The sequence below is a fragment of the Vanessa tameamea genome, chromosome 31 (assembly GCF_037043105.1).
Source record: "Vanessa tameamea isolate UH-Manoa-2023 chromosome 31, ilVanTame1 primary haplotype, whole genome shotgun sequence".
Taxonomy (NCBI): Eukaryota; Metazoa; Arthropoda; class Insecta; order Lepidoptera; family Nymphalidae; genus Vanessa; species Vanessa tameamea.
The window spans coordinates 4,205,631-4,228,927 of NC_087339.1; the positions used below are offsets into that span (position 1 = coordinate 4,205,631).

Below are 23,297 nucleotides of genomic sequence, written 5' to 3' on the forward strand. Positions count from 1 at the left end.
TTCAGCAACTTTACACAATACGAGATAATTTTGAATTGCTTATACGTTTTTACGTGGGATAAAAGTTTATGGAAACTTGTGCCTAAAATCACACGAGTTTATTAAGTGTCAATAAACTACTAAAAAATCTAATTGACTATGCCTAAATGACTTAGATTATCAAAGGGAAAATACTGATATTTCTTTATCTAGATCAAGCAACATCATAAGAACGAAAATCTTTTGAAAATATCTTGGAGAAAAGTGACGATTTTTTTAAATTATTAAATATTATATCTGGTATTAAAGAAAAATTGTAACGTCCTTTCGTTAAAATAATTTTAAGATTAATACACCAGAACCTAATTATATATATCCTTAGACAAGTCGATTTGAGACTAACAGACCAAAGTTCAAATATTACTTTTGATTTAACTACCAAAGTTGCTTCGATAAGGTCAACTTTTGCAATCGGAATTAGTATTAGTATCATTTTACATCCAGGATTGGCCAGAACAAGGAACTCCTCAACGATCAATAGTTGGTTCTAAAAATGTTTTTGCATTTTCTGGATATATCCAGTCTTGCTACAGCTGTTACATTACCACGCGTCGTGCGATCTGTTGATTAAGTAATGTGCGGTGGCGTGATTCAAGTGATGAAATGTGTTCAGTGAAATTATCAATTGAATTGACGATACAAAGTTTTGGTAATTCTGTGGGAATTTTTCTTGCATCTTACATTGATCGAGCAGCTTGTAATTTTAGTTATAAATTTAAACTGTAGTTTTAATACTTTTTTTTTGGAAACTTTGCTGCCGTCGTACTTCATTCAGCCATATATATTTACATAATCTGTTTACAGGCATTGCTAGTTAAAACATCGGAATAATGTCTAGTGAAATCATGCTATCGATGGAACGAGATGGAGAACTATTGTTTCATTCGTTTACTACGACGCAATCACGAGAAGAGATTTAAATATTTATTTGATGTTGATGTACCTTTTAAATACCGAGATAGCCTAGTGGTTAATACGCGTACATCTTAACCGATGATTGCGAGTTCCAACATCGGCGAGCACCACTGAATTTTCATGTGCTTAATTTGTGTTTATAATTCATTTCGTGCTCGGTGAAGGAAAACATCGTGAGGAAACCTGCAGGAAATTTCAACGAAAATTTGCCGCATGTGTATACTAACCCAAATGGAACAGTGTGGTCGAATTAGCTACAAAACTTTCCCTCAAATTAAGAAGAGGCCTTAGCCCTGCAGTGGGAAATTTACAGGCTTACACATTACATGTGTGCCTTTTAAATAAATCATTAAATATAACATTACAAGTTTTCTTATAAGCCCAATTTCAATTCTAATTACTACGATCCACTTAAAGATTGATGTCAAGCCTTTACGACGCCGTGAGTACTAATTAATAACACATTAAACTCTGGTCTGAAAGTCAGTGAAGTTTAAGCTCTAGACACGCTTGCGATACACAAAAGATCTCTTATATAAGAGTACCTCTTCATTTATGATGATCTATTATGAAATCTATGAGGCTTTAAAGCTCGTATTTAAGCTATCGTTTATTTATCTTTTGAGAACGCGTCTAGAGATATAAGTTTAGCTGAACGTCATCAATTCGAAGCACTGTAAAATTGTATTTAATAGCAATGTCAAAAAGCATATTTTTATTATACATAGGAAACCTTTGTTATTAAAGCATTCGTTGCCTACAAAGCACTTCGTTACTTAACATATTTATGTTATATTTTATATGTATTTTATAACGCAATTGATGAATAAGTTTAAACATTTAACAAAACATTATAAGAAATTAGATACGTAAAAATTATATAAAAACAAAAAAAAACAAGTTTAAGCAATATTCGCGGTATTTAATTGACTTGTATTAAATTAGTAGTAATTTACTTCGAAAGATATTTTCAGCCGCATTGGACTGCTTGGTGATATAAGCTCTAAGCCTACTGGTGGGACAGTTATGGCTGTCAAATTTACTTTAAACAATATTTGATTTCGTAAATCGCGAATTAATATGTGAACGAAATTGATAATCTATTACGTTCTAAAATTCATCTTAGAAACATAATATATAAATAACACGACATATGAAAAAGAAAAAAAAACCGAATTGATAAAAACAAAACACTTGTGATAAATCATATGAAATACGAAAACGAAATTTACGTTATGCGTACCTAATTTTAATTAAAGCTAATCTAAAATTACATAATGGCGATTATTGCACGAACCCTAAATCCATCTAATCGAACGTCAAAAGAAATCTAGCGTCTCATAAATGAGCTCAAAATCTACAATACTCTAAACCAACTGCAGCCTATTCCACGAATCGAACTCCCAGGGAACAATTTACTCGAATCTCTTTGGTCTAAACGCGCCGTTAGAGATGAGCGATAAAAATCCAGCATATAAGATAATCTTGAAGGTCAAGCGTTTGAACCAATGAGCGCACGAGGGCAATTCCCTTTGGGAGCTCGTTTCGTGAAATGGTCTCTAAGCATTGCATTTATTGCTACTAACTTGCTACGTCACTAAGATATTTGGCAAACATTTTTACTGATTGGTCGATTTGCAACAAACTTTACAAATTCTAATACTTTTAAGCATTAATTTATATATTTTACAATTTCTTTAACAGACCTCTAAAACGAAGTCGACTCCTTGACTATATAATTTTAAGCATTTCGTGTGACGATTGAAATAGTCAGTTTCAAGCGGATTTAAATCGCGTATAACATTGTAAACGACAACAATGAACTATTATTATTAAATTTTTTTAAAAAGTCGTAATTAAACAATCATTTTGTCGTGAAACATTGAGCTATTATTTTAGCAAGCATAGCACAAATCTCCATAGTGTGTCCAAACTTCAATCGGTATAAGTCCAGTTATTACATTTAAAAATCGAACGCTAGGGACAGGCGTTACTCGAAAGCGTCCCAATACAATATTTTGTAATTTTCGAAGTTATTTTCATGTGAAGTCTAAATTTATACGACGACTTTGATTGCTCGTTATGCGTAACGACTAGTATTGCATATCGATTGACTATCGATAGTTAAGGTGCTAGCAATACTATCGATAGTATTGCAAAAACCATCACTTTTAACCTAAACTGTCGATAGTTCTGCAACGCTGGTAACGGCTGTTAACGAACAAATCTTTCCTCTATATCAAAAGTGACGGAAACAAAAGTGTGTTGCCAGCGTTTGCAAATAATTTGCCATATATATTTATTTTTTATAGTTAAACTTATTTATTTTCATGTCGTATTTAAAACAATTAAAACTGTAAAATTTTGAAGTATCAAACTGATTCAAATATTTCTTATTTATGGTTAAAATGTTTAAGTACATTATTATAATAGAAATCAGCGTCGCAGTCAGGGTCCTGAGCGCCTCTAGCAAGGAACCCCCCATTCGTTTAACGCGACTGCCCAGCAGTTAGTGTAATGTTTTCAAGGTCGATGTATACACGTGTGAGTTACCTTATTCCAACATAACTTTAAATATCTCGACAGATTTGGACGTGTGGGATATCGTTAGAATTTTTATATCACGCCGAATGACATGGCTATATTTTTTTTTTAAACTTTTTAGTTTGATTTTTGTCAGGGATGTCGTGTATTTGATTAGGGAATTAATTTAATTTAACTTCAGCGCAACAATACTTCTTATTTTTATATAGGAGTTTGTACCAATACAAAAAAAAATCTTATCATAATGTTTTGTGTGTGCCTATTCTCAAGTCCTACAGTCTGAAAATGAAGGTTATGCCCTTAGCAGACCCTGGCTACGACGCCGACACATATGACAACCAGATATACACTACAATTTTATTGATTTAATACACAAAATAAAATGTTCTATGCAAGAATGCTCTTAAAAAAAATACATCCAACTGTTTTTATTGAAAGTAAAATTACACTATTTCCGTTTATATTCTGTGTATTTAATCATTTAAAAAACAAACGTTAATTTATAAGGCCCCTATTTCATCAAGTGCAGGAAAAAACACAGCCATATTCATAATGTGTCGACACTTATCAGACGTGTTTGTTTTTGATGGGGTTGCCAGGTTTCCTCCTCCTAAAGTTGCCCATCTGTCGTAATATTTGAGTGTTCTCATCGTCCACATCCCGATCCATACCCGAAGTTCCGGGTATCGTACCCCATAGTTTCAGTTTCGATGGTAGATATATTAAACCTAATAGCGTTATTACTGAAAACAATTTAATTGATATTTTGTATTGCTGTGCTGCTCTAACGAGTATTTCATTTCTTATGTTTATTGATAATTATAGATATAGATAAAATTTCATGTGAGGCGAGTAAAGATGTACGAGTCGTTAGAATATTTGCCTTATGTATATTCTCGAATAGACATGGAACGGCGTCATGGAACAAACTTCGAAACATTATCTTTGAAGAGAGAAAATATTTTTGTACAACGATGGGATACTGGGTGTTCTTTTATTAATGAAATAATAAAAGATATAAATTTCTATATCCCGTTCAGATAGAAACAGACACGGCTAAGTCTATTGCCGCGTCAGCAATTCTGTTTAAATTTAAAAAAAAACATTTAGTAAATAATGTGTTTTCACTGTCATTGTTTATGATTAATTTCTGCTGAATTACTCGTAGTCGTAATGAACACCAAGGCATAAATTCGCGTAAATTTCTATCATCTTATTAATAAAAAGGTATGTTAAAAACTTTATAATATTTCGGTCCTTCGAGCCGGATGACATTACCAAATCATTAGTTACAGAACTTGAGCGAGAATTAACTCTTGGTTTTATAATCGTTTATCATTTTAACCTATTGATAAAAGCAGCAAACACAATTTTGACATTGAATTGACGGAATATCATTGGTCGAGATCTCGTATTATCTATGAAATTAATTATGGATTCGCGAAAAAATCGCGTTTCAAATACCTTTAAGGTTGATATCGGAACTTTGGAAGTCAAATTATAGTGGATATGAGTATTTAAGTGGTACAGTGTTGTATTATAAATAAAGATATATTGAACAGAAACATATTTTGTGCATTATATAGTAGATCTTTAGGCTAATCACATAAATATGTAAATGTAAGTGATGATATTCTTTAACTGAAGTCAAATCAAGACATGGAACTTTTGCACAGTCCGAATATATTATATATGTTACTGTAAAAGCTCGAACTAAGGTAAATCTTAAGATTTTCCAGTAAAACCTAAGATTTACCGACATGAGTTGATGAATTTAAGTATTTATAATAGATGGACGACTTTTTCGGACTTTACCATTCCAACCTAACCTAACCTAACATGTAAATCCTAAGATTTACCAAGTGAATGATGGTAAAAGTTCGAATCCCAAAGTTTTATGGACATTTGCCAGTCATAATCGGTAAATTTACCGTAGTTCGAGCTTTTACAGTAACATATAAACTCATTATTTAACAAAGACATCATATGTCATAAAACAGTTGCATTAGATGCAATAAAAATATCTTAAACTAAATTTAATAAAATGGCAATACTTACTATTTAATATGCAAGGAAAAACCACATAAAAATTAAGATTAGTTGAGTGAAAATAGAAGGCCTCCGTGAAATACAATATGATAGTCAAAAATAATGACCAGTAGCCCATTGATACCACACTGAAACAAAACACATTGATTGAGTAACGTTTAAAAATAGAATCATGTGATCATTTACAGTGTTACTTTTTAAAACATTATCGGTTTTTATGGACAAGATTTCCTTCAAGCAGCCTGGAGCCTGTGCCTCGGAATGCAAAATATGCTATTTGTTTTTTGTGATACATGTAAATGGACCAGCAAATGGACCTCCTGATGGTATCACCCCCGTCTTTTATTCATTCCTTACATACACATTTTCATTCATTCCTTACACCAACCTTGGGAACTATGATGTTATGTCCCTTGTGCCTGTAGATTATCCCACTCTTCCGTAACACAACAATACTAAGTACTACTATTTGTAATTGCTACAGCAATACTAATAAACAATCGACTCACGGTCTGTAATGTATGTATAGTGTACAATGTATCAAAGCAAGCGCCTTCAGCACCGAATACATTCCCAGCATTCGGGATATTGTGAAGTCTCCTGAAATTAACATTTATATATAGCAACATTTACGAAAGAAATTAAATATTATCTAATAAATATAATAAGGTTTCTTGGTATTTCTACCTATTATGTTCGAAATTTAAAGTTTAAACGGTTGAAATACGAAACTTCGTAACTTTATAAAATTTATGATTAATATCCTATTAATAATACTTACCGTCTAGATGTTCATTGTCACCATTATTGCTTAAAAACGATCTTCTTTCAATATACGAACGTCCGGCCGTACCGAGATCCATGAAAGCTACGAAGGCTATCCAGCCTCTAAACGCATATAAAACTTTATTTTGAACTGCCATAGTGCATTTATTTCATTGACTTATATCTTCACCCACGTTATGACCTGTCGAACTTGAATTCAAGAGCTAATTTATACATATAAATTATAAAACACACGGCATATACTTGTCAACTTATGCGTGATTTCATAATAGCCTAGGAAAGGATAATTGAATTAACCAGGTGACTGTTCTACACGTAAATATACGCGCGTAAGTTTAAGCGTGCATCGCACTGCGGTATTTTACCTGCATTAGACATTTTCATGCAAAATTTATAATTAGATGTTAGCATCGTCGAATTTTCGCGCAGGGCATTGTAATGTCATTGTCACTGTCAATCTGATAAGATTATGTACATTTCTGAGTTGCAATTATAAAAAATACGTCATATTTGAAACTAGTTATATAAACTTAAAGATGGTTATTAATAAATAGTAATGTGTTTAAAGCTACGTCTTTTATTTGTGTCTTATATTTCAGCCAACTTTTATTAAATAATTAACAATAAGTGAGTTGATTAAATCTTAAAAAACATAAAAAGATACATTTTCAAATAAACCTTTAAAATTCATACTTTAACTTATCTTGGTATGAAAATAATTAATTATTTTTTGCTCCGATTATATACATTTATTGATTTAATGTCTAAAGAAATTCTATATATATAAATAGTTGAAATTTTGGTATTGCCAAAATAAAAATTAATATCTCACCGCGGCTGGTCACAAATACCTAAAAATATCGTCGCCATATTGGTATTGTCAAAAAGTTCGGGATCCATCGGTGTGAAGGAAAAAATGGTTTTTCTTTTCATACAATGCGTATTGGAACCGTCCGTGCATTCTAATTGATAAAGCTGTGACCTTAGATGTTTCGTTTACACTATTTCGTGTACAGAACACTTTTTGAATGATGTTTTCAATGGGAAAATGTTCGGACCGTAGTAGGTCGGGTACTGATTCAGAGGCCGGTGGTTTGGTGAAGACGTCTCTGCCTACGGACGAGGTAGCGTCTGCGGTAGCGGCGGTGTCTGACGAGATCGGTGATATCTTGAAGGATGAGCTAGGGGACGCTGAGCTTGCAGACCTCAACGCGGAGCTCGATCTCCTCGTGGAACTGGCAGACGCTCCGCAAGAAGACTTTCCATCTCTATTCGAGATCGCTGTAAGTTTATAACCTCGATTTCCCTTTATATTGGTATTGTCCGTCTCAATGTCGTTGACCTTTGGTTACTATTTTGACATATTATGTACTTAAATAATATATGACATAGCAGTACGTACGAAGTGAAATTTCGATTATCATAAATTATGAAAACGCTTTAAAATCTCAAAATGCTTATTAGAAATTGAGTAAAAGTAGAAAATTTACATACTGATTACTAATTATCATACCAAACAATAAGTATTTATGTAAACCATCAATTAATCAATCATATGAATGAGAGAAGACTGCACAGTTTATTTACAACATGTATAATCATAACGAATATAAACCCAGACAAATAGCTCACATGGTAAAGTCATGTTAAGATATTGATTAAATACTACATCAGTTCATCAATTCATTTTTAAATATCAATCGTCAGTTTAGAGTATCCTTTTAACAAATCCAATGTCAAATATAAACTTTAATGAAATAGAATCTTATAAGCAGTTTTGAAATGACATTTTAGCTTGAACTCGGTAAACTAACTCGGTCAAATATTGTATATACAATAAGCAACGAATTCTAATTCAATTTTCACCTAAAATTATTGCTGACAGTATAATTTTTATAAGAAACTATTTTAAAGCGATTAAACATATCACTAACATTAAGTCCTTAAATATATACAAATATGAATTAAATATAATAATAATAATAATAAAAACTTTATTGCACTCAATATCATATAAAATAACAGTACACATAAAATGGTTGAATACAGAAAGTTGAAGGCAAGGGCGGCCTTATCACTAAAAGCTATCTAAATATAATTACTGTATATATCTTGACCGCATGGAATGCTGGCAAGAATACTAGCAGCGTACCCCCGTTGAATAGCAATTCCTGTCACCAATGGAGGCAATAAGGCGAGGTGTTATACTTTTAATGAAGTTTTTTACTCTACTACTCGCAAGTGCCTGGTGTATCGACAGCAAAAGGGGACAAAAAAAAAAGTAATTTGTCATAAATTAAACGTACTACTGTTGTCATATTCAGTGAATTAACTTTCACTAAATACTCTTATATTTGTAAATTCACCAGTTAATTTACTAAAGTCTGTAAATTCTTCCATTAATAATTAAAAAATAAACGGTTTCCTTATTGGATATTATTTGTAATACATAAATGTCAAGAACTGGAAAACGTTTTATATGAACTTGGTGTCGTGTTTTTAAATATGTCTTTGCCATTTAAATCACTTGCATTATAAATTTGTTGCTAAAATTTAAACTTATGTTTACTTGGTGGTTTGGCTTTGTGCAAGCCCGTCTGGGTCGGTACTATCCACTCATCAAATATTCCATCACCAAACAGCAGTACTCAGTATGGTTGTTCCAGTTTGAAGGGTGAGTGAGCTAGTGTAACTACAGGCGGACATAACATCTTAGTTGCCAAGGTTGGTGGCATATCGGCGATGAAAGGAATGGTTAATATTTCTTACAGTGCCATTGTCTATGGGGGATGGTGAGCACTTTCATCATCAGGTGGTCTATTTGATCGTCTGCCAACCTATATCATAAAAAAGAGATTATATATCCTATTTTTTAGGGTAATTGTAGGCATGTACTGCCACAGATTCTACCATTGTAACCAACTTCGTATGTAAATTGCTATTGGTATGATGTATTGCTCATTATGCAAGTGAACTGTAAGGTTCTTTATGAGAAATCAAATCAAAATATACTTTATTCAAGAAGGCTTTTACAAGCACTTTTGAATCGTCATTTAAAGAACTATTTAAAGTAAAGCTACCACCGGTTCGGAATGTAGAATCTACCGAGAGGAACCGGCGAGAAACTCAGTAGTTACTCTTTTTCAACATCTAAAAATACAGTCATGTTAGTTAAATACAATTATATATGTATGTTATGTCTCCTGCCTGGAAGTCAACAAGCATTAACTCCACGCTATTTTTTTTTAAATCTATACAATCTTGTATCGAATAATGTGCCCTCTTTAAATATAATATTTGTCTTGTTTGGCTACATTGGTAATGTGTAGCGTTTTATGATGTCTCTAAAATGATATTGCATATTGAGATTGTTCAAGAACTTTCTAGAAGAAATAGAAGAGATTACAAAACGAATTATTAAATAAATAAGTCAAAAGGTAGTTGGCACTCTTAGCTTTTCTCGCTTTTTATTGGTTAAAAAGTAGACCATTCAAGGCCAAGCTTGCTTCACACCAAACTACATCATATTTGGTTCAGTTGTTCGGCTGTGAAAGACCAGCAGATTTACAGCATATATAATAACTCGCGAACAAGACATTCGAAGATAATGTCGAAATATCGAGCTCCACCAAATAAAAATAAAAAACATGGTAAATATCCCGTTTTAAATACTGTTAGTATATAATAATTGGTATAGATCTGGTGTTCTCCAGTGCTCAATATTAGACCTTAATCATTATTGAAAATTAAACATATTATATGAATTTGTAGATTTCAAATATATATATATTTTTTTAATTTGCATATTGTTTTTATTGATAATATAAAAGCACAGATGATAAACAGGCTCTGATCAGTTGTGTCTTTAGTCTATTTCTTGTACAGAAAAAATGTCTTTTAAAAAAACTAACCAACTGTAATAGCATTAAGCATTGTGCTTATAAGTCATACTCAGAACTTTATGAAATTTGAATGGTCCTTACAATTTCTGAATAAATCTTTTTAAAATTATAACAAAAAAAAAAAATTTTGCTAATCCATCTATATTCCGGAGTTAGGGCTGAACATACATCAAAAAAATATATAAACATACGGACTGAGCTCTCTATTTTTGGAGTCCTTTTCATTACTAGTTTCAAATCAACATAAAAAACAATTCACATTCTTTAAATTTTTACCTTCTATTTTTATCTAAACGGTAACTTTTTATTACACGTAAAATAAATAACGTTACACAGCAACACTTGCATTGATAGTTAATTCACAAATAAAAAATAAAAAAATTATTGACGTTAATTAAATGAAAATACTGGTCAGTTTTGTGCAAGTGATTTTGGCCCGCACACACATTCACATACATTTTCTATCGTCAAACAGCAATGCTTGGTGTAGTTGTGGAAGGGGTTCAGTTGGAAGGGTGATTGTGCTAATGTACTTAGGTTTACATGTCCAGGTTATTCGCTATTAACTCGGCTATATTGTGCACTACTGAGAGTTTATGATTAACATATCTTTACTGACAGCATTTAAAACGGGATATTTACCATGTTTTTTATTTTTATTTGGTCTCGCGAACAAGACATTCGTAGATAATGTCGAAATATCGAGCTCCACCAAATAAAAATAAAAAACATGGTAAATATCCCGTTTTAAATACTGTCAGTAATAAAAATAACCATGTTAATTTAAAATCTAATATATCTTCATTTATAATACAACACTGTTACACTTAACTACTTATATCCGTTTTAATTTTCGATGAAAACTTCTCCGAGATTTACATCAACATTTTAAGGAATGACTTAATATCACAGATAATAATAACATAATCAGCCTGTAAATTTCCCACTGCTGGGCTAAGGCCTCCTCTCCCGTTGAGGAGAAGGTATGGAGCATATTCCACCACGCTGCTCCATTGCGGGTTGGTGGAATACACATGTGGCAGAATTTCGTTGAAATTAGACACATGCAGGTTTCCTCACGATGTTTTCCTTCACCGCCGAGCACGAGATGAATTATAAACACAAATTAAGCACATGAAAATTCAGTGGTGCTTGCCTGGGTTTGAACCCGAAATCATCGGTTAAGATGCGCGCGTTCTAACCACAGGGCCATCTCGGCTCTTAATATCGCAGGTTATATTAAAATTTCGACCAATGGTATAGCGTCAATTCAAGGTCATATTTGTTTATTTGCCTTTTCTTCTGTGATTGGAAGAGACTACCGATTGGGAGTATTTCATACAATGAGTAATAATACTATGCTCTATTCCAGCCATAAGACCAATTTGACGGCAAAATGACGCGATTTAATTTGTCGAGAGCTCGATTAATCTATGATATTCACTATGGATTTGCGAAAAAATATATCGTTTTGAACGTCGACGTAACTGTTACCGGAATTTTTGATGTGAAATTTAAGTGGATATAAGTATTTACTTGTAACAGTGTTGTATTATAAATAGAGATATGTTAATCGTAAATTCTCAGTAGTGCACAATATTGCTGAGTTATAAGCGAATCGCGTGAAATACGTAAATCTAAGGTTTGTTTATCTTTTTTTCTACAATTATTGGATAAACTATAGGTCGGTTTTTTAAACTTTTATAATGTAAAGACAATTCTTTACTATATTTTCAGATTGGTCACCGCGCCTCTGGTAGTGGTTCCTCGTCATCATCATGGTCGGGAGGCAGGGGGGGCAGGTCGAGACGGCCCCATCGTCCGCAGCGCGTGTCACGGAGGCGTCCTATCGCTAAAGGGAAAGAAGTAAGATTAACTGTCCCAATTTTTCATGATGAATATGCTACGTTGGGCATAAGTTCGAAGTTCATAATGATTGAGTATGTTTCACTTTTGATTGTCTAATACATTAATTAATCTTTAAAGAGCAATTGTGTTCTAAGGGATATTACAACACTAATGACTAGGCATGTGTCCGATCTATCGAAACCGATCTAAAATCGGATGTCGTCGGAATATCGGATGTAATCGATTCGATGTTGACGAGTAACCGTTTTCACCGTACGATAGTTTAGTGTAGTTAGTTTCAACGTACGATAACATGAAACTCGCGAAATATTCGCCCTGTCTCTCTTTAACTCAACAGTGACCCTTCTGTGAGAAAGAGACGAAGCTAATGTTAAACCGATTTCGTAATCGCGTTCGTTTCGTCTCTTTCCCACATATCGTACGATTCAAAGTTAAACAAAGACGGGGCGACTTCCGAAATCGGACGTCAACACCGATATTTTAATTTCAGGATATTTCTGTATGAAGAAAAATGGTTAACATAAAATACGATCCCGTAAAATGATTCATAAGTGTTTGTTAGCGCCCCCTCCATTGGAGTGGTATCTTGATCTGATTTGATTTACTGAAGTAGTAAGGCACTTCAGTTAAATCCTTTATGAAAACGTATGAGTTTCTCGTTAACATCCGTGTGATACGCTTATCCGCTTCTATAATAAAATTCCGCAGATATTTCTAACTTTGCCGTTTCATAGATTCAAGTTATTTGTAAAAAATACATCGGTGAATAAGGCATATTATTCGATACGAGATTATATTGATGATAAAAAAGCGTGGAGTTAACGCTCGTTGACTTCCAGGCAGACGTGACATACATATATAATTGTATTCAACTAACATGACTGTATTTTTGGATGTCGATAAAGAGTAACTACTGAGTTTCGTGCCGGTTCCTCTCGGTGGAATCTACATTCTGAACCGGTGGTAGCTTCACTTTAAATAGTCTGTTAAATGACGATTCAAAAGTGCTCGTAAAAGCCTACTCGAATAAAGTATATTTTGATTTGATTTGATTGATTTGCTATTTATTTTTTATGTCAAACATCGGGAGCTTCGGGGTTAGGAACGGCTCGTGTGTCGTGAAGGCAGACGGTATTACGCTGTCATACCGTCTGCGTTGCTGCTCTCTCCTGTCGACTCTTGTGATTATTATAACTATGTATGTATTACAAAGGGCCGGACCGTAAGTTTAGCGGGCCCTGGGCTAACACTACTTAGGGGCCGACCTAAGACATATCTGAATCTGATACTGATCTGGTTTGATTAATTGCAGGACTCGCACCGCTGCAAACCATACGATCTGTTTAATTTAGTAAATTTATGGATTATTTCGCATTATCATCTATTTTTGACTTTGACTTGACTTATCTGGGGCCCCCTTGAATCCACGGGGCCCTGGGCTGAAGCCCAAAAAGCCATATGGTAGATCCGGCCCTGCTATTATATACATATACGTCATAGTTAGGTGGATTAGCAAATTGCTCACCTGGTGGTAAGTCAGGGCCGGTTTGAACAGTGACCGAGCCAGAGTTACCACCAGCAGAAGGGACATAACATCCCAAGGTGGTTGATATGTTAATCAATTAATATTTATTAAGTATCATTGTCTATGGGCAGTGGTAGCCACCACAGAGTCGGATTTAATTCAGTCGGCCATAAAGTAGAGGAGGCCCTTGAGGAACGAGGGTGAGACGAGACCGGTAGAGAACCGGTTTTTCAAGTAGGATTTTACAAGCATTTTTGAATCGTCATTTAACAAACCGTTTTTAGTGAAGCCACCACCGGTTCGCTAATAATAATTATACTATGAATTGATTTGAATATTTTAATTTCAATCAGTAAACTGTAGTTTATTTACTTGTATCGGTAACTTTTAAAACAGTAATTAGTCGTTAGTATATTAGATCCAGGTATCTAAACATATATTAAATTAAAACGCGTCGGCGTCTCTATTGTGAGGGCCCCAAGGGGAGGTCCCGGCTGTTGTCCCGGTCCTCTTAATTCGGCCCTCATGATATTGTCTATACTAATATTGTATATGTGAAAGTAACTCTGTAACGCAATATTAATAGGATAAAAAAAAATTATATATATTATTTTTTATATATTATCAAATATTATTTATTATGGATTATTTATATATTATTTTAAAATGAAAAAAAATGTCAGTGTGGGCCACGTCTTCCAAGAAGACGACAAGCTCTAAATCCAGCGAAGATCTGCTGATGTTCAGTAAAAATATAAAATAACGCCAACATTTATAAAAGGAAAATGTAAAAAAATGCCCGCCGATGTCGTAAATTAAATAAAATAAAAAAAACTCTGTAACGCTTTAGCGGCAAAATCACTAAATCGATTTTGATGAAATTTGACGTGGAGCAAGTTTAAATCATAAGGAAGGACTTTTATAGGCTTTTTATAACAAACATCAGATGACGGACACCTAAAACGAGCGAAGCCGCAAGCGACGACTAGTAAAAAATATGTGGTTACTTATAATGGGAACCATATCACTTTTTCCATATGAATGAAATCTTCAATTATTTGAGTTCAGAGAACGTGTCATGACGTTATTTGTGACAGTATAAGCGTTTAAGTATGATCAGCCTGCTAAGTGCGGCCGCGGTGCGCAGATGTGCCGGCGGCGCAGCGCGGTGGCGCGGCGCGCGGCGTCGCTGCGCGTGCGGCGCGTGGAGGTGGTCTCGGACGCGTCCGACGTGGGCGCCGACTCCGACTCCGACGACCAGTGGACCGAACTCGACAACTGTGAGTTAAACGACATCACAAGTATTATCCGTTTTCTGAAAGTTACTGTATTCACTCTGCTATACGACCCCCCCCTCCCCCTTCCACAAATTAATTATGAAGTGAGAAGTGCGATGATAAATGAAAATTTTCAAAGGACAAGATTTTAAATGCTCAAGTTTTTTTTATTTAATCAAAATTGTGTGTGCAAATTCTCGTGCGTTGTGTGTGCGCTATTGCCAGACTGAGGATTGAGGTCAGGTCGAAATCCATCATCATCGGTACCGAATAAACATGGAAAATTTCAACTCCGTAGGATAAGAGGAAGCTTCCAGCTCGCAAGATCTGACCGAAGCAAACTAACAATTCAATTTAAATAAAAGTTTATATTTTTTACAGCTGGCAGCACTGATACCTCTTCGGGCAAGGATATAGGCGGATTGGACATTGAATGTCCGTCTTATCAGCACAAAGGATCGGTAAGTAATACAGTAATATTAAAAATCACGAGTAGGATAAATTAAAAAAAAAACACGTAACTAATCTATTTTGACGACCTCCGTGGTCGAGTAGTCTGTACACCGGTTTTCATGAGCCACGAGTCGACGTGCTTTGGCTGCTTACGTTGGGATCAGAGTAATGTGATGTTGTCCAATATTTATTTATTTATTTATTTATTTATTTATCTTTTATAGTTCAGATTAACAATTTAAATGTTAACATTGTTTCTAATCATACACTTCATTCAAAAATCCATAAATAAAAATGCATTTTTTTAAACGTTTGTCACGTGACACAAAACGCTCCCGATCGGTCGGGCTTATGATGACGTCACTCGCTCGTTAACATCGTTTGGCTATTGTATGTGGATTATATGTGCCACAGATTACAATACAGGCAAGTGACGTCACCGACCCCATTGCAGCGCCATATTGTCAAATTAACGTTTTCGCGCGCTATTTAAATATTGAATTTTTAATTTCATATTTTTCAGCAAATATGTACTAAAATTAACAAACAACTTTTACTGGATTCCTTAACCTTTACTCAATAATATAAAATAGATTTTAAAAACTAGTCAAATAGCCTATTGAGCACATGAAAATTCAGTGATGCTTGCCTGGGCTTTGAACCCGCAATCATCGGTTAAGATGCACGAGTTCTAACCACTGAACCGCTGACATTAAGTATTACAACTCATTAGAAGTTTATTTAATCCACTGTGTAGTGTGCTCGGTACAATAGCGCAGCGTCGACAGGCAAGGTGTTCTAAAAATGTTTTGATATTCTTCAGCAGGTGGACCCCCCAGCGATGGGCCAGTTCCTGTTGCCGCTTCTCAGTGCTGATCCGACCGCGCCTGACCCTGAACACTTTCTGATCCGGCACGAGGATATACTGCAGGTTAGTTTTGATACTTTAAACTTTTTCTCAACAATGAAAACCAATGATTATTTAGATTCAAGGTCATTTGTTTATCAACCGGTGGGTCTGACTGTGGAACTCTTGTTATGTTACAGCTTCTCGCATCTGCAGAGGACAGTGTTCGGGACGAAATGCCTCTCGAAGATGACGCAGCTCTGGACTCGGCGCCTGACATGTGAGTCCTTTGCATGTTACACGTGGAAAATAGCAACTGGACTATGTTTAGAAGGAATATTGACCTTTTAATGCTCGATTTATAAGCTGAACCTGCGGTTTTACCCGCGCCAAACTTATAAAACACAAACTTCCAAACACCTACTAAGCGCCCCGGCTTCATACAAACTACCGTCCCCTGTTAACCCCAAAAGGGGGTTGATTTCTAAAGATACATTATTGGTACACCTCCAAAACGCCTATACAGAGCATTAATGTTAAATTTCAAAAATCTTACTTCAAAAACATAGGACTTTCATACAAACTTCCAACCCCCTTTTTACCCCTTGAGGGGGTAGGTGGAGTTTCATAAAATTCGTTCTACATAGATTTCTTGATTGAACAGTGAGCGGTATTTCGCTTTTATATACATATGTAGATTTCGAGATCAGTGGTGGACGCAAGTATCGTGAGACTCCCCCCCCCACTTCTAAAACAGTAATTTCTTACGGAATATTTTTGATGTAAGAATCGAATCGAATTATTTCTCATGAATTGAAGTATTGTCGTAATGTAATGCATCTGTTTTAGGTTGAGCGGAGACATTTATGAATGCGAGGAGCCAGTGGTGACCCCGGAAGACGAAGCAGCTCTGTTGCATTTCGTTTGTGGTACGTAGCTGTCACGAAATGTTTTGATAACTTTTTTTTTTTTCTTCAAAACAGGCAAATGATATACCTCATCTTGCTCATCGGCCATAATAAAAAAAAATCTAAATCAATATAATATACTTTATTAGAGTAGGCTTTTACAAGCACTTTTGAATCGTCATTTAACAAACTATTTAAAGCAAAGCTACCACCGGTTCGGAATGTCGATTCTACCGAGAGGAACCGGCGAGAATGTCAGTAGTTACTCTTTTTCAACATATAAAAATATAGTCATGTTAGTTAAATACATACAAAGTTTTCGACAATATGTTATGTACAGTTATTATGATATACCTTGGACGGTCTATTGGGCTACCTGATGGTAAATGGTCACTGTCACCCACAGACCAAAGCGCTGTAAGAAATAATAATCATTCCTTACCAATCTCGGGAACTAAGATGTTATGTCCCTCGTGCCTGTAGTTACACTGGCTCACTCTTCAAACCGGAACACAACAATGCTGTTCGCCGGTAGAATATTTGTTGTTTGAGTGATACCTACCCAGACAGTAGCCCTACCGCCAAGTAAGGAACTTGGAAGATTGAAGTAATTGAATAATAATAAAATCAATGTCGGTCGAATAAAAGTGTGTATGCACAGAATATGTTACTCGCATAAGTTCATTTATTTGTTTTGTTACTCCAGCTAATATATTTATCTGTACTAATATTATAAATGAGAAATTTACTCTGTCTGTCTGTCTGTCTGTCTGTCTGTCTGTCTGTCGCTCTTTCACTGTCAAACCAATGAACAGAATTTGATGAAATTTGGTATGAACTCCAATGAAGGACATAGGCTACTTTTTTTTTGCCTTAAACATGACAACCGACTCCCTAAAACGCGAGCAAAGCCTCGGACAACAACTAGTTATCTATATTTTTGACCTGACTGTCAAATCACAGTCAAAACTACTGAGTAACATATCTTGGCTATTCGTATAGAAGTTTGGGGCCCGTATTTCTTGCTTTAATATGAGAAGTAAGATACAGGGCCCGACTAAAATAAATCACAAATCGCTTTAAGAACTGGCTGAGCTTAGAAAGCTAAAATTTGAAACGAAGCTTTATGCTATAACGTTAACACCCGCTGAGACAGTATTGAAAATGGGGGAGGGGGAGGGTGGTAGTCTTGTATGAACATCACAAGCGACGGATTACTAATAGAAAACTTGTCCCCAGAAGCTGAGCAAGCGATGAACTCGAAGGAGATACCATTCAAGCCCGTCGAGGAGTGGTTGCTGGGCGTTTATCATTCTTGGTGTGAAATAAGTGCTCTCATGTATACTCTTATCGGGACCAATATGTAAGTATTTCATGAAATAATATTAATAATGATCATTTAAAATCGACCATGTTATTAGAGCCGAGACGGCCCAGTGGTTAGAACGCGTGCATCTTAACCGATGATTTCGGGTTCGAACCCAGGCAGGCATGACTGAATTTTCATGTGCTTAATTCGTGTTTATAATTCATCTCGTGCTCGGCGGTGAAGGAAAACATCGCGAGGAAACCTGCATGTGTCTAATTTCAACGAAATTCTGCCACATGTGTATTCCACTAAACAGCATTGGAGCAGCGTGGTGGGAATATGCTCCGAACCATCTCCTCAAAGGGACAGGAGGCCTTTAGCCCAGCAGTGGGAAATTTACAGGCTGCTAATGCATGCATGCATGCAATAATCATTTCATTTCAGGCAACAAAAGTCCATACAGATGAGTTATACCGAACAATTTCAAATTTTTTACAATGTTATGTTATTGTTGGTAAAAATTTATCCTTAAAACTATGTTAGATTGCATCATTAAGCTAAACTATTTATGAATGCTGTCGTGATCCACGGTGCGCCTGTACTTTAGAATGGAGTTCTCAGGGCACTCAGAGCATATCCTTAGAATATCATTGTCAGAATTCCTAGTGCGGGAACAAAATGTGTCGAGATGGTCGGTAGCATGCGAGCGGTCCCTTGGTTTCCGCCGACGACACGGAGAGGATACCGCTGTTTTTTTTGGCGCGTCCCACAAACTGCCCCCCCCCCCCACTTAGTTAGTTTAGCAAATAACGTCTTAAATTAAACCACAATAAAACAATAATAATAAGGTCTCTGTATACAGAACCTAGCCCTTACCTACAGTCCCCATTACAGACAGTGTATCTGTGATTTGACCACTAGAAATAGTTTTATTAAACTGTATTTTCATTTTACGTTGAATTTATTACATTGATTGTTTATTATATGGTTGGTTTTGATAAAAATATAGTTTTTTTTTTATAAATTCAATATAGTTACGTCATCTGATGAAAAATAACGATTTCTCAGTAACATTGAAGAGGGATCGAGCGCCCTTTAACTAAAGGTAGTGAAGTCCACATTCGAGAAGCTTCAACGGTAAAGGACTTGACTGCACCCTAGTTGAAAATTGTCGCTGTGTTTTGTCTCAATCAGTACTTTATGTAACTTCGGAACGGTTGAACCGATTTGGACTTATATAACCGGATTTGTGACAACGCCCCCCCCCCCTCAGGAGCGTGGATATGGTGAAGTCCGACTGGTCGTACCGCGCCCGCTTCGGCTGCCACTGCCGCCTGTGCCTGTCGCTCGCCAACAACGCGTCGGCGTTGCACCGCTTCCTGGCGGCGCTGCTCGCCGACCTCGCGCACGGTGAGACCGCGTGGTGACCAGTCGAGTCACCTCCCCTCTGTATATATCGTTAGTGTTGTTAAATTAGAAAAATATATCATTTTAGCCGGTTAGATATATCTTATATTGCAACTTATGAATTTATAGCACGTACCACCAAATATAGTTGTGATCTATTGATTCCTCCTTAAATAATGTCTGTGAGCCTGTAGCCCATTTAACACTGTATCTGTGATTCAAAAGTGCTTCAGTGAGCCTATTCGAATGAAGAATGTTTTGATTCTGAAGACATTTAGTGGCACGTGTAAGGAGTGCCTTGACCACTTACCATCAGATGGACTATTTTCTCGTTCGATTTTGTTACGGCCGCTTTGTGAATTCGAGAAACGATAGGTTTTTTTTTTTTATGTAATTCAGAAGCCAAGGTCGTAGGCTACGTTTGACGGTTAAAAATGCTAGTGTTGCTAAAGAAAATTGTACTATATGTAAGCGAAATAAATTGCTTTTTTTAATGAAATAACCGTGCTTATAATAAATTAAAAAAAATAAATGTTTTCAGGTGGCAACACAGTCTCCATCGGTGCGAATATAGTTCGAGCGCTTCGCCTCACTCCGGGCAGGGATAGTCGGCCAGCTGATTGGGACCTCCAGAGGCTACAGCGTGTCAAAGTTTGTGATGACGGTAAAATTATTTAATTATTTTTAAATAGAATTTAGTTTCATAAAAAAAATACGTGTGTGTCTCGGGACGCCCGACAGAGGAGTTAACTTAAATTATCCGAAAGTTAGAGCGAGAGAGAAGCTTGCTATGCCATATGTGTGAGAAAGGGAAGCCAGACAGACTGGCGCCGTAACGCGTTACGTAACGAAGCGGTTCAGTCTCCCATGAGAAGTTATCACTTCAATTAAATTCAAATATCCTCTAACTACTAGTACTTTCGGAATTTTGAAACTAAAAACCGTTCGGAAAGTATATTGTATCGAGTAAAACTGACAAGAAAAACAGTAATAATTGTTTTGATCTATTTTATTCCTTTTGAATAAAAGTTATTTACAATAAACTCCATTTTACAAATCAGCTAACAACTGATAGAAAAAAAAATTAAACTCCTTTGTCGATAAAGTGAGAATGTTGATAGTGCAGATACGGCTTTATCCTTACGAATACTCGGGTACTTGAAATATGATATAGTTTATTTATTTTTCCAGGTGCCTCGATTATTCAGAATCATCTAATAAGGTTAGCGCGTGAGAATGAAGTGGCCGACCAGATCGTCAACAGCATCTGTCTCTGTCGGGTTTATGAACGACCGTTTGATAAGCAGTGAGTAATCCCCTTATATTCAGTTCGATTTTTGACGACCTCCGTGGTCGAGTAGGGTGTACACCGGCTTTCGTGAGCCACGAGTCGATGTAGAAAAAGTTCGTTAGTTTTCTATGTCGTCTCGGGTCTGGGTGTTTGTACCGTCGTTACTTCTGATCTTCCATAACACAAGTGCTTTGGCTGCTCACGTTGCGATCAGAGTAATGTGATGTTGTCCGATATTTATTTATTTATTGTTATTCTAATGTTAAGTACTTCGCATTTTACATTACAAATAGTGGACAACGTTTGTTGGATGTGTACGCACACTTGTAAAGTAGTATGACGTAGGCGAGCGTCAAGCGTGACACGAACACGCGCATAGACAATAAAGTTGCCTCGTTTGTTTAAGTTCTTTACTAATACGACACTCTATCCATACGTATAAATAATTCAAGTATACAACGATAATTTGTCAATTTTTTTATTTAACATTATTTACTCTAAAGCAATGTCGTTTATCGAAGTTACCACTGTCGCCAACAATGAACGTGTCATTTATGCGTACGAGGAATGAAAAGGGTCTAAATATTGACCCCTGAGGGACCCCACTTAACTTTGACCATAGGAGACGTTGTATTTGTTTGTCTTCCAAATTGTATGGTCAAGATAAGAAACGTCTAATGTATGACATTTATTAAACTATTCCTCGAATCAGAAATGAGTTTCCGTCTCGTTGTAACATCCCTCCTTGTGTCGGGAGTGAAACAGTTTACGTTTAAGCTTTTTTTTAGAATTAAAGTCTTGATGAAACGTTTTTGTTTTCAGATACGCGATGGAGAGATTGTGCAAGTTGTTGGATAATTTTAAGACCGCTTCGTCTATTACTTTTAAGGTATTATACGGGATGTAGCCATGAGTCTCCCTTTATTCAGTGTCCACTCGATGCCGAAACATATCAGTCGAGATCCGTCCCATCCAACGCTCCCACTCCCCAGGTGGAGATGGTCCCGGAGGAGGGCGCGGGCGGCCCCGGGGCGGCGCGCGCGGCGTGGGGCGAGGCGGCGCGCGCGCGGCTGGCGCGCTGCCTGGCGCCGCACCAGCGCCGCTCCACCAGCGAGCGGCTCGCGCACATGGCTGCGCGCACCGCGCCGCACGACCGTACGTACGCACCCGTACACGGGAACCACGCCGCCACGAGACGAGCACATTGATGTTTTTGTGTTTTTTTTATTATATGCACACACATTATATTCTCGGTACTGGTACCCCCCATACGTGTCCTACCATTCAATAAATATGGAACAGACTAAGTATAAATGTGGCAACACTGCGGCAATTACGAAAAGCGCCATTTCGCGATACTTCAAAGGCGATGGTAGTTTTTTTATACTCTGTGGTAGACTGTGTCCTAATCTGTAATGTGTATTTGACAGTAAGCGCTTGGTCGGGCTACAAACATCGCTGCGACTGTCTCACTCCGAGGACCCTGTGCGCTCAACAACGAAAGCAACTGCTGAGGTAATCTTAACTTACAAGTACCAAGGCCATCACATTCCGTATTAAGTTTTCCAAGCAAAGTCGCAAAGTTGACGATGTCAGTAATAATCATCATACGGTACGGAGAACGTTTTTGGGCAATGGTATACGCATATATAAAAAGATACCGGGAAATGTAATCAATTTGAATAGTTTATTAAGACTAAATTAATAAATAAATCTCATTATTCATTAAATGAATACTTTTTAGAAAAAAACGCCTGGATTCAGGCTCGGGTTCCGTCACGGGACACTAATTATTGTAAATCTGTTTACTTGAAAAGAGCAACTATGCGAGTTTCTTGCCGTTTCTTCTCGCTGGAGGCTGTACCCGAAACAGTGGTTGTGTTTGAATATCGATCGATTCAAAAACGCTTCATTGTGAAGTTTACTCGAATGAAATTGATTTGATTTGATTCATCAGACATTACTGTGCTATATAGTGATTGTTGTGTACAAGATAACAAGTCATTAATGTATACGAGGAATAGAAAAAGTCCAAGTATTGATCCTTGAAGAACCCCCAAACTAATATTAATGAACACTCAGACTCACATCACATATAAAGTTACTTTTGAGTTTGGATGTATAGTTTTTAGATAGCACATAGTTTACTTTTAGCCCCCCCCCCCTTGTATCCATC

At 36.1% G+C, this 23,297-nt stretch overlaps 2 protein-coding genes across 11 annotated transcripts in view; one reads left to right on the top strand and one right to left on the bottom strand.

The window, feature by feature from the left end:
- Positions 1–3,788: 3,788 nt before the first annotated feature.
- On the bottom strand, positions 3,789–6,761 carry LOC113394105 (uncharacterized). Its single transcript, XM_026631305.2, has 4 exons — positions 6,329–6,761; positions 6,057–6,147; positions 5,557–5,675; positions 3,789–4,241 (listed from the first exon to the last, which is right to left on the bottom strand). Exons 1-4 carry the CDS (start codon positions 6,468–6,470, stop codon positions 4,066–4,068), a joined length of 528 nt encoding a protein of 175 aa, XP_026487090.1. The 5' UTR covers positions 6,471–6,761; the 3' UTR covers positions 3,789–4,065.
- Positions 6,762–7,183: 422 nt separating this feature from the next.
- Positions 7,184–23,297, top strand: part of LOC113394110 (uncharacterized) — a 43,192-nt gene continuing 27,078 nt past the window's right edge. For 8 of the 10 annotated variants that reach the window (XR_010309803.1, XR_010309802.1, XM_064220114.1 and 5 more), the window contains exons 1-14: positions 7,184–7,616; positions 11,973–12,101; positions 14,777–14,909; positions 15,288–15,367; positions 16,183–16,290; positions 16,407–16,486; positions 17,056–17,135; positions 18,354–18,477; positions 19,697–19,833; positions 20,372–20,494; positions 21,022–21,136; positions 21,944–22,010; positions 22,114–22,276; positions 22,552–22,636. Coding sequence is in view for 8 of the 10 variants with exons in the window: in XM_064220114.1 (XP_064076184.1) it covers positions 7,362–7,616; positions 11,973–12,101; positions 14,777–14,909; positions 15,288–15,367; positions 16,183–16,290; positions 16,407–16,486; positions 17,056–17,135; positions 18,354–18,477; positions 19,697–19,833; positions 20,372–20,494; positions 21,022–21,136; positions 21,944–22,010; positions 22,114–22,276; positions 22,552–22,636 (1,679 nt within the window). In the remaining 2 variants the exon portion in view is untranslated. The remainder of the gene's footprint in view (positions 7,617–11,972; positions 12,102–14,776; positions 14,910–15,287; positions 15,368–16,182; positions 16,291–16,406; positions 16,487–17,055; positions 17,136–18,353; positions 18,478–19,696; positions 19,834–20,371; positions 20,495–21,021; positions 21,137–21,943; positions 22,011–22,113; positions 22,277–22,551; positions 22,637–23,297) is intronic. The other 2 variants (XM_064220116.1, XM_064220115.1) reach the window with 2 other exon arrangements.

Coding starts and splice junctions, on each gene's coding strand:
- LOC113394105 (XM_026631305.2), bottom strand. CDS start 6,470: ATGGCAGTTCAAAATAAAGTTTTATATGCGTTTAGAGGCTGGATAGCC. Junction 6,148..6,328: donor TGACAATGAACATCTAGACG/GTAAGTATTATT, acceptor TGTTAATTTCAG/GAGACTTCACAATATCCCGA. Junction 5,676..6,056: donor CTATACATACATTACAGACC/GTGAGTCGATTG, acceptor GTTTTGTTTCAG/TGTGGTATCAATGGGCTACT.